The sequence below is a fragment of the Choristoneura fumiferana genome, chromosome 23, assembly GCF_025370935.1.
Source record: "Choristoneura fumiferana chromosome 23, NRCan_CFum_1, whole genome shotgun sequence".
Classification (NCBI taxonomy): Eukaryota; Metazoa; Arthropoda; class Insecta; order Lepidoptera; family Tortricidae; genus Choristoneura; species Choristoneura fumiferana.
In genome coordinates, this window is record NC_133494.1 from 15,241,757 (window position 1) to 15,255,224 (window position 13,468).

Sequence of the window (13,468 nt, forward strand, 5' to 3'; positions counted from 1 at the left end):
ACCACTCAAATGGCATATAAGACAGCGATGTCTTTCTTGTGTCACTGTCAAATGTCAGATTCCGACTGGGAATTTCGGTTTTTCTTTATAAATATTAAGGGTATTCAATATTAACAGTAAGAAAATAATGAAAAATGGCTTGCACAAAGGAGGAGATAGAGAGAAAGCGTCTTGCTGCGTTGCAGAAGCGGCAAAACAAGGCTGAAAATCTGAATAACTCTATTAGTTCTCCAGTTAGCATTTCATCACCTCGAACTCCTTTAGCGCAGTCGAGAGCTGGCCCTGTGCGAAATTTTGGTAATTTCTCTGGTAGTAGTAAAACCTACCACCCATATGCAAAGCCAGAGAGTAAAGCTCAGGAAAGCAGTGTCCCTGTGACGAAGGTAGTTAGTGGGACGATATACCTCATCTCTGAGGAAAGATTCGAAGTGAATCCGTCGGAATTCTGTACACCTCTCATCAACGTATTTAAAACTATACCTTCCAGGAACTATGGTAATATTTCTTGATAATATATATTTAATCAGTACTCACTGCATCAATCTTTTACTGAACTTACAACAAGTAATTTATTTATCCAGCATCAAAGACAATCTGCATGAGAGCTAGTCAAGAAGGAATCATACAATTTAAATATTCAATTTTATTCAGAATTTACAGAGTATATCTTGTGAATATTAGTTACATGGTTTATTTTTACTGTGGATAATATACATATTAGATGGGCCAAATAAGTTGCTTGACACAAATAAATAAATTGTTTTTATTTGTATTCTAGTTAGGAAAATTTACTCAATAGTATTTTTTTTGAAAAAGTCATAACATAACACTAACCATAGCAAGTCTTAATACTAACTATCCTATGTTAAGCGTTACTTGTATTTTGTAACTTTATAAACCTAAATGGGACAAATTGTAGCTTGACACAACAAATAAATAAAATGTAACTAACAGAAAAATTTTCTATCTATCTATCTATCTGTTGTTTTTTTTTTAAAAGAAACAAAACTGCATTTGTAATGTAATGTAACTAGTTATGTTTGTTCGGGTGGAATTAATATTTTAACTTAAATTTGAAGTGGATATCTTCAACCAATTGAGCTGAAATTTTGCATGCTGATCTGATGATGAAGTTAGATGTTGGCCATAGGAACTCTGTAATAAAACGACACGACTGCATCGATTTTGGTCTCATTTGATTCATCTTGACGACTACCTACTTTGGTAACCAGGGGCAAAAAGTACCGCCAGCAAAAAAGCTTGTATTAGATTTCTTTACAAAAAACTATTACTGAACTATTTGTTTTTAAAACATTGTACGGAGGTGCGGAACCCTTCATGCGCGAGTCGCTCGCACTCGCACTTGACCGATTTTTAAAAATAATAAAATGTTTCCTTTTAGTAAATTTTCCCATCTTTAGCATTTATACTACTTTCCTTCCAAACAGTGCTCAAAATGAACACTTTTGTACTTGTGTCATTTAAACACTATAAAACACTATACAATTTACTTCCAGATCCCTCATCCAAACTTTGGAACTTTTCAATAGATGACTACCAGGAGCTAATCTCAAAGGTGGCCCCGTTAACACCACATATAGTCCTGGGCCCCTTGCCTCCCTATGTGTTGAAGATTTTGAGATCGGAGACAACAAATCCTCAGAGCATTGACTTGGCACCTATAGAGGCGACACTTAGACATAAATTGATGCCTTTTCAGCAGGATGGAGTTAGGTAATATATGAAGTGTTTTCCCTCTTGGTTCAAAACAGTTACGGAGCTTCAGTTCCGTTTGCGTGAAGTCGGAACTTCTGTTTGGTATTAAACATCCGTTTTGGTTCAGTTTCTGTTACTTTTGAAATGGAAGTTATATCGGATGTCAATGCAGAGCGGCGACGGGACATGAGTGGCGTACATCAAAATCAAACAGGTTTAATAGACCTACCCTTAACATTTCGTCCACCTATCATTCAGGCTCTGATTCTGGTTTTGGTTCCGTTTTCAGTTCCGATTCGTTTCTGGTTCCGATAAACTAAATTGAAAACATCTGATTTCGCTTTTGTTTCCGATAAAACCACATCTGTTACATCCCTGGTTCAAAAGAAAAATGATTCCAATCAAATTGCTCTTTTAGTACAAAATACTCAATGTAAGTATTTGCTACTAACATGTTTTTTTTTTAAAGTTTAAGTTTCCTGCTAAAATTTTATTTTAAGAAGTCTTGCAAAACTTAGTATTCTACTCAACATTAAACCTTTTGTTAATAAATCTTAATAAACTGAAATCTCAATGGCAAAAAAGAAATTGTAGGCTCCAATGGCATTTAAAAAAAGATGGAATCTTCTTGTGTAACTTTTGTGGCCCATAAAAAAATTACTTAAATACTTATGATTACTATGTATATATTTTTTTCTCAACTGCGCAAAGTAGGGTTATGTTTTTTTTTAATTTTAAAAGTGCATCAATTTTTGTAAAAAAAATCCTATCTAAAAAGCTTTCTTTCATGAGCTAACATGAGGATGAATTAATCTTTCCAGATTTGGTATAGCTCACCGCGGGCGGTGCATGATAGCTGACGACATGGGCTTAGGCAAGACATTCCAGGCTTTAGCTATAGCCAGCTACTACAGGCACAATTTCCCTCTGCTGATTGTCACTACATCTACTATGAGGTATGAAACAAGCATGAAAACTCTTTAATATCCTACTAATTCCTATAGGTCGCTTCAAAAGAGCTGGCACGAATGGATTGAATGAGTGAATGAAAGTATCTATGTGTTACATTTGAATACACTTCACACAAATGTCAAAATGTCATGCATCTGTAATTTTCCTAAAAAAATGTCTAAATGACTTTAGTTTCGTTCAATCCATTTGTGCCAGCTCTTGTGAATCGACCTGTATGTATAAGTACAAAATAAGAGCACAAACAAAACCTTTTTTTGCAGAGACACCTGGCAAAGTAAAATTCACGAGCTTCTACCATGCATTCCAATGATGAACATTGTTACTCTCAGTACAAGCAAGGACGCACAACTTGTCGCCGATAGACAGGTAAATAAGGTGTTTCACACAAACACACACACACACGTAGCTTGAACTTTTATCTGCCTTCAAAAACATTAAAAAAATGGCTAGAGCCTGCTCACAAGTATTATTTTTCTCTTTTTCTTTTATGCTCCTCTATTTTCAACGCTTAGGTTAGAGGGCCCCCTGAGGTCCGGGGCCCTGGTGCCCTGCACCACCTGGCCATACGATAGCTACGCTCCTGTACACACCTAGCTAGTTTCTAATTCTAAAATTTCTTTACTTGTATTAACTTTTATAATCTATGGAAGAGTGGAGCTTAAGGGTGCCTCCATAAATGCACGTGTAATTTACGTATGTATGTAGAATAAATAAATAAATATCACGGGACAATTCACACCAATTATTGACCTAGTCCCAAAGTAAGCTTAGCAATGCTTACTATGCTTATGTATGTATGTAAACTCTTTATTGTACATAAAAATAAAATACAAAGAAACACAAATACACAGAAAGGACAGCAAAGGCGAGCTTATCCCTAAAAAGGGATCTCTTTCAGCAACAGTCAAAATTACATGCGTTAAAGAGGAAAACAGAAATACTCAAAAGAAAAGACATTGACATTGTTGGTGTAATTTAATTTTCCTTAATAAAAATTATAATAATATTAAAGAAAAGGAAAATAAATACAAAATTATATATATTAAATTCAAAATAAAAATAGTTTAGTATATATAAAAAAAAGTTAGGTGTCAGTCTTAGGCCACAATTTCTTCAACCTCTCCCTGAACAAGGCCATCGACGGAGATAGTGTTATACAGGAATTCGACAGTTATTTTTACTACTATACCTATAATGAATGGGGTTTCAAGATCTGTAATATTTTTCAGACTGAGGTAGTAATAGTGAGTTACAAGATCACAACGATGCACACTGACCTTCTCAAGAATAAGAAGTTTGGCATTGTTATTATTGTAAGTACCTAATATTCAATAAATTTGAGAGTGTGGCCGCACATTTGGTGCTAAAATCGGATACGTCAGCCACCTGAGAGCACATCAGCGGCGCTCCCAGCGTTAGGAAATAGTCGCTGTAGCCGAATACGGCTAGGAGAAGATGGGATGGAATATAGAATTATCTCTTTCAACTTTACGATTTCTTTTATACTTTAAATGTATCACTTTTCAGGGACTTGTGAGTTGTGACCCACTATGGAACCTTTTCTCAATAAAAGTATAGTGACATTGCATTGTTTGACAAGATAATTTATTAAGAAACATACTGTGAAAACGGTTTATGGTGGATCAGGAATCAAATGATTCTATAGTGTAGTCGAGGAAATTGAATTGCGTACCAGGGTGGAACCTTTGTGCTGCTGATGTCATATTGACATTCCATACATCTGCCAAAGAAATCATAGCGAAATTGACTATGAAAAGGTACCACCCTGGTATGCGATTCAGTTTCCTCAACTGCACCATATGTTAGTGTTTATATTTTTGAATGTGGGTATCTGCCCACACAGATAGACACTATCTACAGATCTCTGCAGGATACCTTACAAACAAAAAAAAATTAAAGCAAACCTTCAGTCCAGTCCCTGATGTGTCCTATGGCACTGACGTTTCCGGTCATTATTAATATTTTTATCATTACGATTTATCATGTTCTCTTTCAGGATGAGTCACACTATTTAAAGTCCCACAAAGCGCAGTGCACCATAGCGTTAAAAGGGATAGCCAAGCAAAGCACGCGAATCATATTGCTCAGCGGCACTCCCGCACTCAGCCGGCCCGCTGAGCTCTTCACTCAGCTGGAGCTGATAGAACCCCGACTGTTTGGCTCCTACACTGAGTATGGTGAGTGCTCAGCTTGCTTGCACTCAGCAACTGCTGCTCAATGACACTGTTTCACTCAGCTTCAATTTATTGAGCCTCAGCTATTCCGGTCCTACGTTGAGTAGGTGTGGTGAGTGCTGTTTCCTTGCACTCAGCAACAGCTGCTCAATGTCAATGACACTGTTACACTTAGCTCGATTTTATCGAGCCTCGGCTATTCGGGTCCTACGTTGAGTATGGTGACTAATGGTGAATACCTTGCTGGCTCGCACTCAGTACTCGTAGTTGCTGTTGCTGCTCAATGGCACTATTACACTTAGCGCGGTTCTATCGAGCCTCGGCTATTCGGGTCTCACGTTGAGTATGGTGAGTGCTCAGTTTGTTCGTACTATGCGACTTATACTGCTCAGCAGCACACACCAAGCTCAAACTCATCCAATCCCGACAACTAACAACTAATAAAAACAATCATCAAAATCGGTTCAAAGCAGCGAAGATAGCGATGGACATAAAAACATTCAGTGAAATTTAAGTAAATGTCTTGAAGTTTAAAAAAACTTAACATTTATCAGGCAAAAGGTACTGCGCAGGCAAGCAAACCAACTTCGGCTGGGACATGACGGGGCAGTCAAACCTGACCGAGCTTCAGATCATCCTGCAGAAGCGGTTCCTCATTAGACGCACCAAGGAACAAGTGCTCACGTGTCTAGAAGGGAAGACTAGGTAATTGTTTTGTTGCTATGCTACCCGTTTCCCATAAGCCACCCAAGTGTGGAGCCTTTAGAGCAGCGTTTTTTAAACTCGGGTCGCGACTAAAATTAGGGTCAGTTGAAGCTGACCGAGCTTCAGATCATCCTAGAAGCGTTTCCTCATCAGACGCACCAAGGAACAAGTGCTCACGTGTCTAGAAGGGAAGACTAGGTAAATGTTTTGTGGCTGTGCTACCTGCTACCCATAAACCACCCAAGTACGGAGCCTTTAGACTATAAAGTGGCCTCCTGAGCCCTTAGTATTTTTTTTGTTTTATGAACATTATACTTTATGTCACTTGTGAAAGTTCTACACCACGTCATAATATTTAAGTCCTATTTGTAGAACATTGGGTCGTAAGGAAATCCTGTTCCGTCCACACGTTTTGGGTATACCTGTAAATATCTGTAAATCCATACTAATATAAAATCCGACTTGGACTTGGCCAGTTTATTAAATTGCGCTTTTCCATAATATAATCTGTCTAGCCTTTCTACCGTTTATGTTGATGATTCCACCACGCAGGGAATCCGTCCTCCTAGACGAGACGCTCCTCGAGTTCAGCAAGGAGGACCGCAAGGAGCTGACGCAAATGGCGGAGGCCTATAAGACCAAGTCGTCCACGGAGCGTCATGCGGCCCTGCTCACCTTCTTTAGCGAGTCTGCGCGAGTCAAGATACCGGCTGTTTGGTTAGTTGCCCATATCAAATAAGGACTTAATCAAAAAACAAATAAACAAAACCCAACTGCCTTAAAAGATCTTTAATAAAAACTGAAAAGGCAAATTAAGCCAAGTAGTCTAGAATTCTGTTGAGTTAACCTCAACAGTTGTGACTGAGTCAACTGTCAAAGATTCCCAGTAATGGGTCGTGACTGTTGGAAGTTTAAGTTACTTTACAGAATTCTAGACTACTAGACTTGTTTTACCACTTACAATTTTATTAAAGTTTTTTAAGGTAGTCAGGTTTTTAACCGACTTCAAAAAAGGAGGAGGTTCTATGTTCCAATGTTTGTATTTTTTTTAATGTATGTTTACCGATTACTCACTCAATTGCGGGCCGATTTTCAAAATTCTTTTTTTATTCAAAAGAGTACTGAAACAGCACAGGATTGAAACCACTCCACTCCTCTGCTGGGTCGTGCTGAGTCACCGACTAGGTACGTAGAAAAATATTTTCAAGGGTTTTGTAGTCGGTTCCATTTTTTGGTATTTTTTTATTTTTTTGGAGTCGGTTTTACTTATTTGTTAAAAAAAATTATCAATTTTTTTATTTCATACTTTTTTGAAGTTTCACAGTTGTCACGTTACCTACTCAACCGATTTAAAAAAAAATGTTTTGCTGGTTTCACCTATTTTAGCCTGAAGGTTGAGCTTGATTATGTAAAAAAAAATTGCACCAGAGCCAGAGGTCTTAGGATTTTAACATGACACCGTCAGTTTCTAAAAGCTTACAATCAATTTACTTTTTTGTAATTTGATCGTTATTTTAGCAAATACGTCCGCCAGTTGCTGCGCAGCAGTAACGACAAGTTCCTCGTGTTCGCCCACCACCGCAACGTCATAGACGCGCTCTGTCTGACGCTGGACACAGCCGGAGTGCACTACATATGCATCGTCGGCTCCACTCCGCCGCACGCGCGCGCGGTAACTAACGTTTAGACCATGTCAACCGACAAAAAATTTGTACTTTATCTGTGCTATAAGACGTTGCTTCATACCAAATTTCAAGATTCTGAGTTCACGGGAAACCTTGTAAGTTTTGATTCCCTTGCGAGTTTGGAAAATTTATGGAAATTTGTGGCATTATCTTTTGATTGCGTTGGCTTAGAAGTTTGATTTTTTCACAGCTTCAAGGGACAGTAGACCTGAGTATTTGATAAAAAAATCAGCTTGATACCTTCACGCGTTCCTGAGAAAATTGGTCTTGACAGACGGACGGACAACAAAGTGATCCTATAATGGTTCCGTTTTTTCCTTTCGAGGTACGGAACCCTAAAAATATTATAAAAATATATTGGGCATATTTTTGTTGACGTGGTAGAAGATTCTGTTATAGTTTCCAGGTTATCTAGTGGAAGTACAGGACACTTAAAAAATATCGAAAATGACATCAAATTCTACCCATTCATAAAAACACGTGGCCACGAAAATGATCCTGTTGAATCACTCGAGTAGGTAATAATAATCCCCTTAGTCTAACTAAATGAAGCTTTATTTGGCCAGGATCTGGTGGACAAGTTCCAGTTCGTGGAGACGTGCCGCTGCGCCGTGCTGTCCATAACAGCGGCCAATAGCGGCATCACGCTCACAGCAGCGAGGCTGGTCCTCTTCGCAGAACTGCACTGGAACCCTGGGGTAAGTACCGTAATCGATATTTCGACGCAGTCGCGTGCATCATGACATGATCACGGGTAGACTAACCCTTAGTGAGCTTTATTTGCATTACTTTTAATCAATCAATTTCAATCACATCAATTTTGCTGCCGTAATAGTTTGAGATATGAGATTTTTTCAAAATAGTGATAATTATTTTGATACACATATACAATATAACTATTTTCTCTAAATCTAAACTGTTCAATAAACATCGTGTCGTTAGATCCTGACGCAGGCGGAGCGCGCGCGCATCGCATCGGGCAGCGCGGCGGCGTGTGCGCGCGGTACCTGCTGGCGCGGGGCACCTGCGACGACCACATGTGGCCCCTGCTACAGGGGAAACTTAACGTATGTCTAGCTTTAAGGGGGCACCTGCGACGACCACATGTGGCCCCTGCTACAGGGGAAACTTAACGTATGTCTAGCTTTAAGGGGCACCTGCGACGACCACATGTGGCCCCTGCTACAGGGAAACTTAACGTATGTCTAGCTTTAAGGGGGCACCTGCGACGACCACATGTGGCCCCTGCTACAGGGGAAACTTAACGTATGTCTAGCTTTAAGGGGGCACCTGCGACGACCACATGTGGCCCCTGCTACAGGGGAAACTTAACGTATGTCTAGCTTTAAGGGGGCACCTGCGACGACCACATGTGGCCCCTGCTACAGGGGAAACTTAACGTATGTCTAGCTTTAAGGGGGCACCTGCGACGACCACATGTGGCCCCTGCTACAGGGGAAACTTAACGTATGTCTAGCTTTAAGGGGGCACCTGCGACGACCACATGTGGCCCCTGCTACAGGGGAAACTTAACGTATGTCTAGCTTTAAGGGGGCACCTGCGACGACCACATGTGGCCCCTGCTACAGGGGAAACTTAACGTATGTCTAGCTTTAAGGGGGCACCTGCGACGACCACATGTGGCCCCTGCTACAGGGGAAACTTAACGTATGTCTAGCTTTAAGGGGGCACCTGCGACGACCACATGTGGCCCCTGCTACAGGGGAAACTTAACGTATGTCTAGCTTTAAGGGGGCACCTGCGACGACCACATGTGGCCCCTGCTACAGGGGAAACTTAACGTATGTCTAGCTTTAAGGGGGCACCTGCGACGACCACATGTGGCCCCTGCTACAGGGGAAACTTAACGTATGTCTAGCTTTAAGGGGGCACCTGCGACGACCACATGTGGCCCCTGCTACAGGGGAAACTTAACGTATGTCTAGCTTTAAGGGGGCACCTGCGACGACCACATGTGGCCCCTGCTACAGGGGAAACTTAACGTATGTCTAGCTTTAAGGGGGCACCTGCGACGACCACATGTGGCCCCTGCTACAGGGGAAACTTAACGTATGTCTAGCTTTAAGGGGGCACCTGCGACGACCACATGTGGCCCCTGCTACAGGGGAAACTTAACGTATGTCTAGCTTTAAGGGGGCACCTGCGACGACCACATGTGGCCCCTGCTACAGGGGAAACTTAACGTATGTCTAGCTTTAAGGGGGCACCTGCGACGACCACATGTGGCCCCTGCTACAGGGGAAACTTAACGTATGTCTAGCTTTAAGGGGCACCTGCGACGACCACATGTGGCCCCTGCTACAGGGGAAACTTAACGTATGTCTAGCTTTAAGGGGGCACCTGCGACGACCACATGTGGCCCCTGCTACAGGGGAAACTTAACGTATGTCTAGCTTTAAGGGGGCACCTGCGACGACCACATGTGGCCCCTGCTACAGGGGAAACTTAACGTATGTCTAGCTTTAAGGGGGCACCTGCGACGACCACATGTGGCCCCTGCTACAGGGGAAACTTAACGTATGTCTAGCTTTAAGGGGGCACCTGCGACGACCACATGTGGCCCCTGCTACAGGGGAAACTTAACGTATGTCTAGCTTTAAGGGGGCACCTGCGACGACCACATGTGGCCCCTGCTACAGGGGAAACTTAACGTATGTCTAGCTTTAAGGGGGCACCTGCGACGACCACATGTGGCCCCTGCTACAGGGGAAACTTAACGTATGTCTAGCTTTAAGGGGCACCTGCGACGACCACATGTGGCCCCTGCTACAGGGGAAACTTAACGTATGTCTAGCTTTAAGGGGGCACCTGCGACGACCACATGTGGCCCCTGCTACAGGGGAAACTTAACGTATGTCTAGCTTTAAGGGGGCACCTGCGACGACCACATGTGGCCCCTGCTACAGGGGAAACTTAACGTATGTCTAGCTTTAAGGGGCACCTGCGACGACCACATGTGGCCCCTGCTACAGGGGAAACTTAACGTATGTCTAGCTTTAAGGGGGCACCTGCGACGACCACATGTGGCCCCTGCTACAGGGGAAACTTAACGTTATGTCTAAGCTTTGTCCTCAAATTTGGCTAAACAGGCCGCGATCCTGTCTTCTTACTAATTGTATGTAAACAATGTAATAAATTCGACAGGTGCTAAACAACGTTGGACTCAGCGGGGACTCCTTTGAAGGCACCGCCACCAAACATCAGGTTAGTCGTTTATTTTACGAATATGTTAACAACTTAGCAAGTGTTATAACACTAAGAAAAACAATTTATTTTGGACAATCATGCCAATGAACTGCAAACTATCGCCTTGCTACCAACAATCATTATTTTATAATTATAAACGAGATTGTATATAATTCCGTCTGTCCGTCTATTTTGGACTTCTTCAGGCTTAAATCACTGAACTACCTAGTTTGAGATCCCGTGAAGGAAATAGAATAGTTTTTATCCCGGTAAATTGCATAATTCCCGTGGGATAGCGATAAACAGCTAGTTCATGCATATATAAATGAACCATCAGTTAGTTCTACACTCATCAAAAGTGCCCATGGATATTTTTTATCCCTAGACAGTTTTGCCGTGGTGGCCTAGTGGTTTGTCCTATCGCCTCTCAAGCAGTGGGTCGTGGGTTCAAACCCCGGCTCGCACCCCTGAGTTTTTCGAAATTCATGTGCGGAATTACATTCGAAATTTACCACGAGCTTTGCGGTGAAGGAAAACATCGTGAGGTAACCGGCACAAACCTGCGAAGCAATTCAATGGTGCGTGTGAAGTTCCCAATCCGCACTGCCCACTATGGCCCAAGCCCTCTTGTTCTGAGAGGAGGCCTGTGCCCAGCAGTGGGACGTATATAGGATGGATGGATGGATGGAGACAGTTTTGAACATAATAATATCAATATACTCGTAGGCATATTATTACAGAGTCAAAACATCAAATTTGTATAGGGATAATGGGTATCCCAGGACATTTTTGATGTATGTATAATGTATATTAGTTCTCTGATGTATATGTCATGTAATGACAGTAGGATTTTGGCATTTACTCATTCATTTAATTCATTCTCCTTTTGAGCAATCAGTTTTTTTTGTAATTCTGTGTGTGTAATCTAATCATTCACTTCAACTCTCCTGGCACTACCTGTATCTATGTATTATTTCCCTATTCTTTACAGGAAAGCAAAACCAACATGACCCAGTATTTAAGTCCTAAGTTTCCAAAGAACAAGAACGATTACATACCAGGTACCAATATTAGAAAGGACAGACAAGATGAAGTAAGCCTCTCACCGGCTGATGACGTCGACAAGTCGTTCTTAGATGATGACGAAGGTGATGAACTGCTGGCCGCTTTGGATTTATGATGTTAAGGTAGTTCCCAGAGGGTTTATTGCTTAATGTTTCTGACGCTCGCGATTGCAATCAAATGACAGTTGTCGCATACAAAAACTGTCATTTGATTGTGATCGCAAGTGTCAGAAACGTTACGGCCTCTGTTCTGGGTCATTATTAGAGCGTTTCATTTTTCGTGGTCACATTTTGTTATATATAATAATAATAAAAGCCGTGGTGGCCTAGCGGTTTGTCCTATCGAACGAATTCAAACCCCGGCTTGCACCTCTGAGTTTTTCGAAATTCATGTGCCAAATTACATTTGAAATTTACTACGAGCTTGTGAAGGAAAACCATCATCATCGTGAGAAAACCTGCACACCCCTGCGAAGTAATTCAATGGGTGTGGGTTATTCTGAGAGAAAACTTGTGGATCCAGCAGGAGTGTATCGTATCTCAATTCTTCTACAAATTAACTTAAGGATGTTGACTAAATCAACAATGCCTTTAGATAAGACTGAATTAAGTCCAAGAAGGACAAAACAATTAAAGTGTGTGATTTCGATACTTAAAAAAATATGTGAATAGTTTACCTTTTGTATTTACAATATATTGTCACTACTTTTAAAAAAGCTCGTACCTCAAAATCGATAACTTTTCTGTATGAACTTTATGTACATTACTTCAAGGGTCAATTTTGTTGCCGTATTGATTCGAGATACGAGATTTTCTTTAAGTAGTGACGATATGGTTCTATGGTTCTTATGGTTGTGATGGTATTGAGTAAAATGATTGCTTCGTATAGGTAATTGACGTTATACTGAGACATTGACCATGCAAAAGAATTTCCAAAACATGTTCAGTTTCGGTCTTAGAAAATTATGCGAAACGATCATTCGGCCAATCATTACATAGGCCTAAAAATTTCAGACTATTATTGAAGATGTTTAACTTATACAATAAAACGAGAACAGAATCTAAACTTTTTTTTATTAAAACAATTTCAATTAGTTTCAACAATAAGTATTTACAAATTAAATTAAGTAAAGACATTGGTGACTAGATTCATTTGTATGAGTGAGCATATCATTCACATTGCCCGTGCATTCCCATGTATTCCTTAAAGTAGGTACTGCCATTGTAAAACAGAAAAATAACTTAGTGTTTCGTTCGTTTCCTATAATTATAATGATACCATATAAAATAACAATAAAAACCGTAAAGGGGCCAACATTCCTTATTCACAATAAAAACAAAACTTACAAAAATATAACGTAACCTTATAATAAATCACATTGTGATGTGCTAGGGGCGGGATAATCAGAACTGAAATTTAAAACTAAATCAATCTAAACACACTAACAGCCTTATTCATAAAAAGTTAGAGCTCCTTGAAGGCTCCTTGAAGGCCCGATGCTAAAAAACATGATTCATAAACGTCTGTTAGCTCTAATCAGTCGATCAAGGCTCTGCTAAAGTTAGAGGACCGTAGACCCTCCTTTATCTCCCTGCTAAGTCACAAAATGGCCGCCACAAGTTTGAACAGCTGACTTTGACAAGAGCAAAAACCATACCGAAGATATATAAAGTGAAGGCAGGGCTACGCAAAGATTAAAAAAAAAACTGGAAATTTATTTTCAGGAATTTGTATTTAAAAATCCTCTAAATTAGCAACAATAAATTAACAATAAATATGAAAAAAATTAGCAATGATTAAAATATTTATGGCTTTTTGCAACAACATAAACATGCGGATCGGAAATGGCGGGAAAACAAACATCTCGCTTTTTATTTTTTTTTCCCTGCTAATTTGCTGTCACTGCTGTCAATTTTTTTTTTT

General features: G+C 40.5%; 1 protein-coding gene across 1 annotated transcript; it reads left to right on the top strand.

Annotated features, from left to right (window-relative positions):
* Window positions 1-95: 95 nt before the first annotated feature.
* Window positions 96-12,610, top strand: LOC141441070 (SWI/SNF-related matrix-associated actin-dependent regulator of chromatin subfamily A-like protein 1). Its single transcript, XM_074105707.1, is given in 14 exon segments — window positions 96-495; window positions 1,518-1,734; window positions 2,538-2,672; window positions 2,949-3,054; window positions 3,918-4,001; window positions 4,706-4,886; window positions 5,438-5,588; window positions 6,141-6,305; window positions 7,107-7,260; window positions 7,840-7,971; window positions 8,216-8,231; window positions 8,234-8,340; window positions 10,439-10,498; window positions 11,472-12,610. Coding segments are annotated over 14 exon segments (2,058 nt in total). The 5' UTR covers window positions 96-134; the 3' UTR covers window positions 11,661-12,610.
* Window positions 12,611-13,468: the final 858 nt, after the last annotated feature.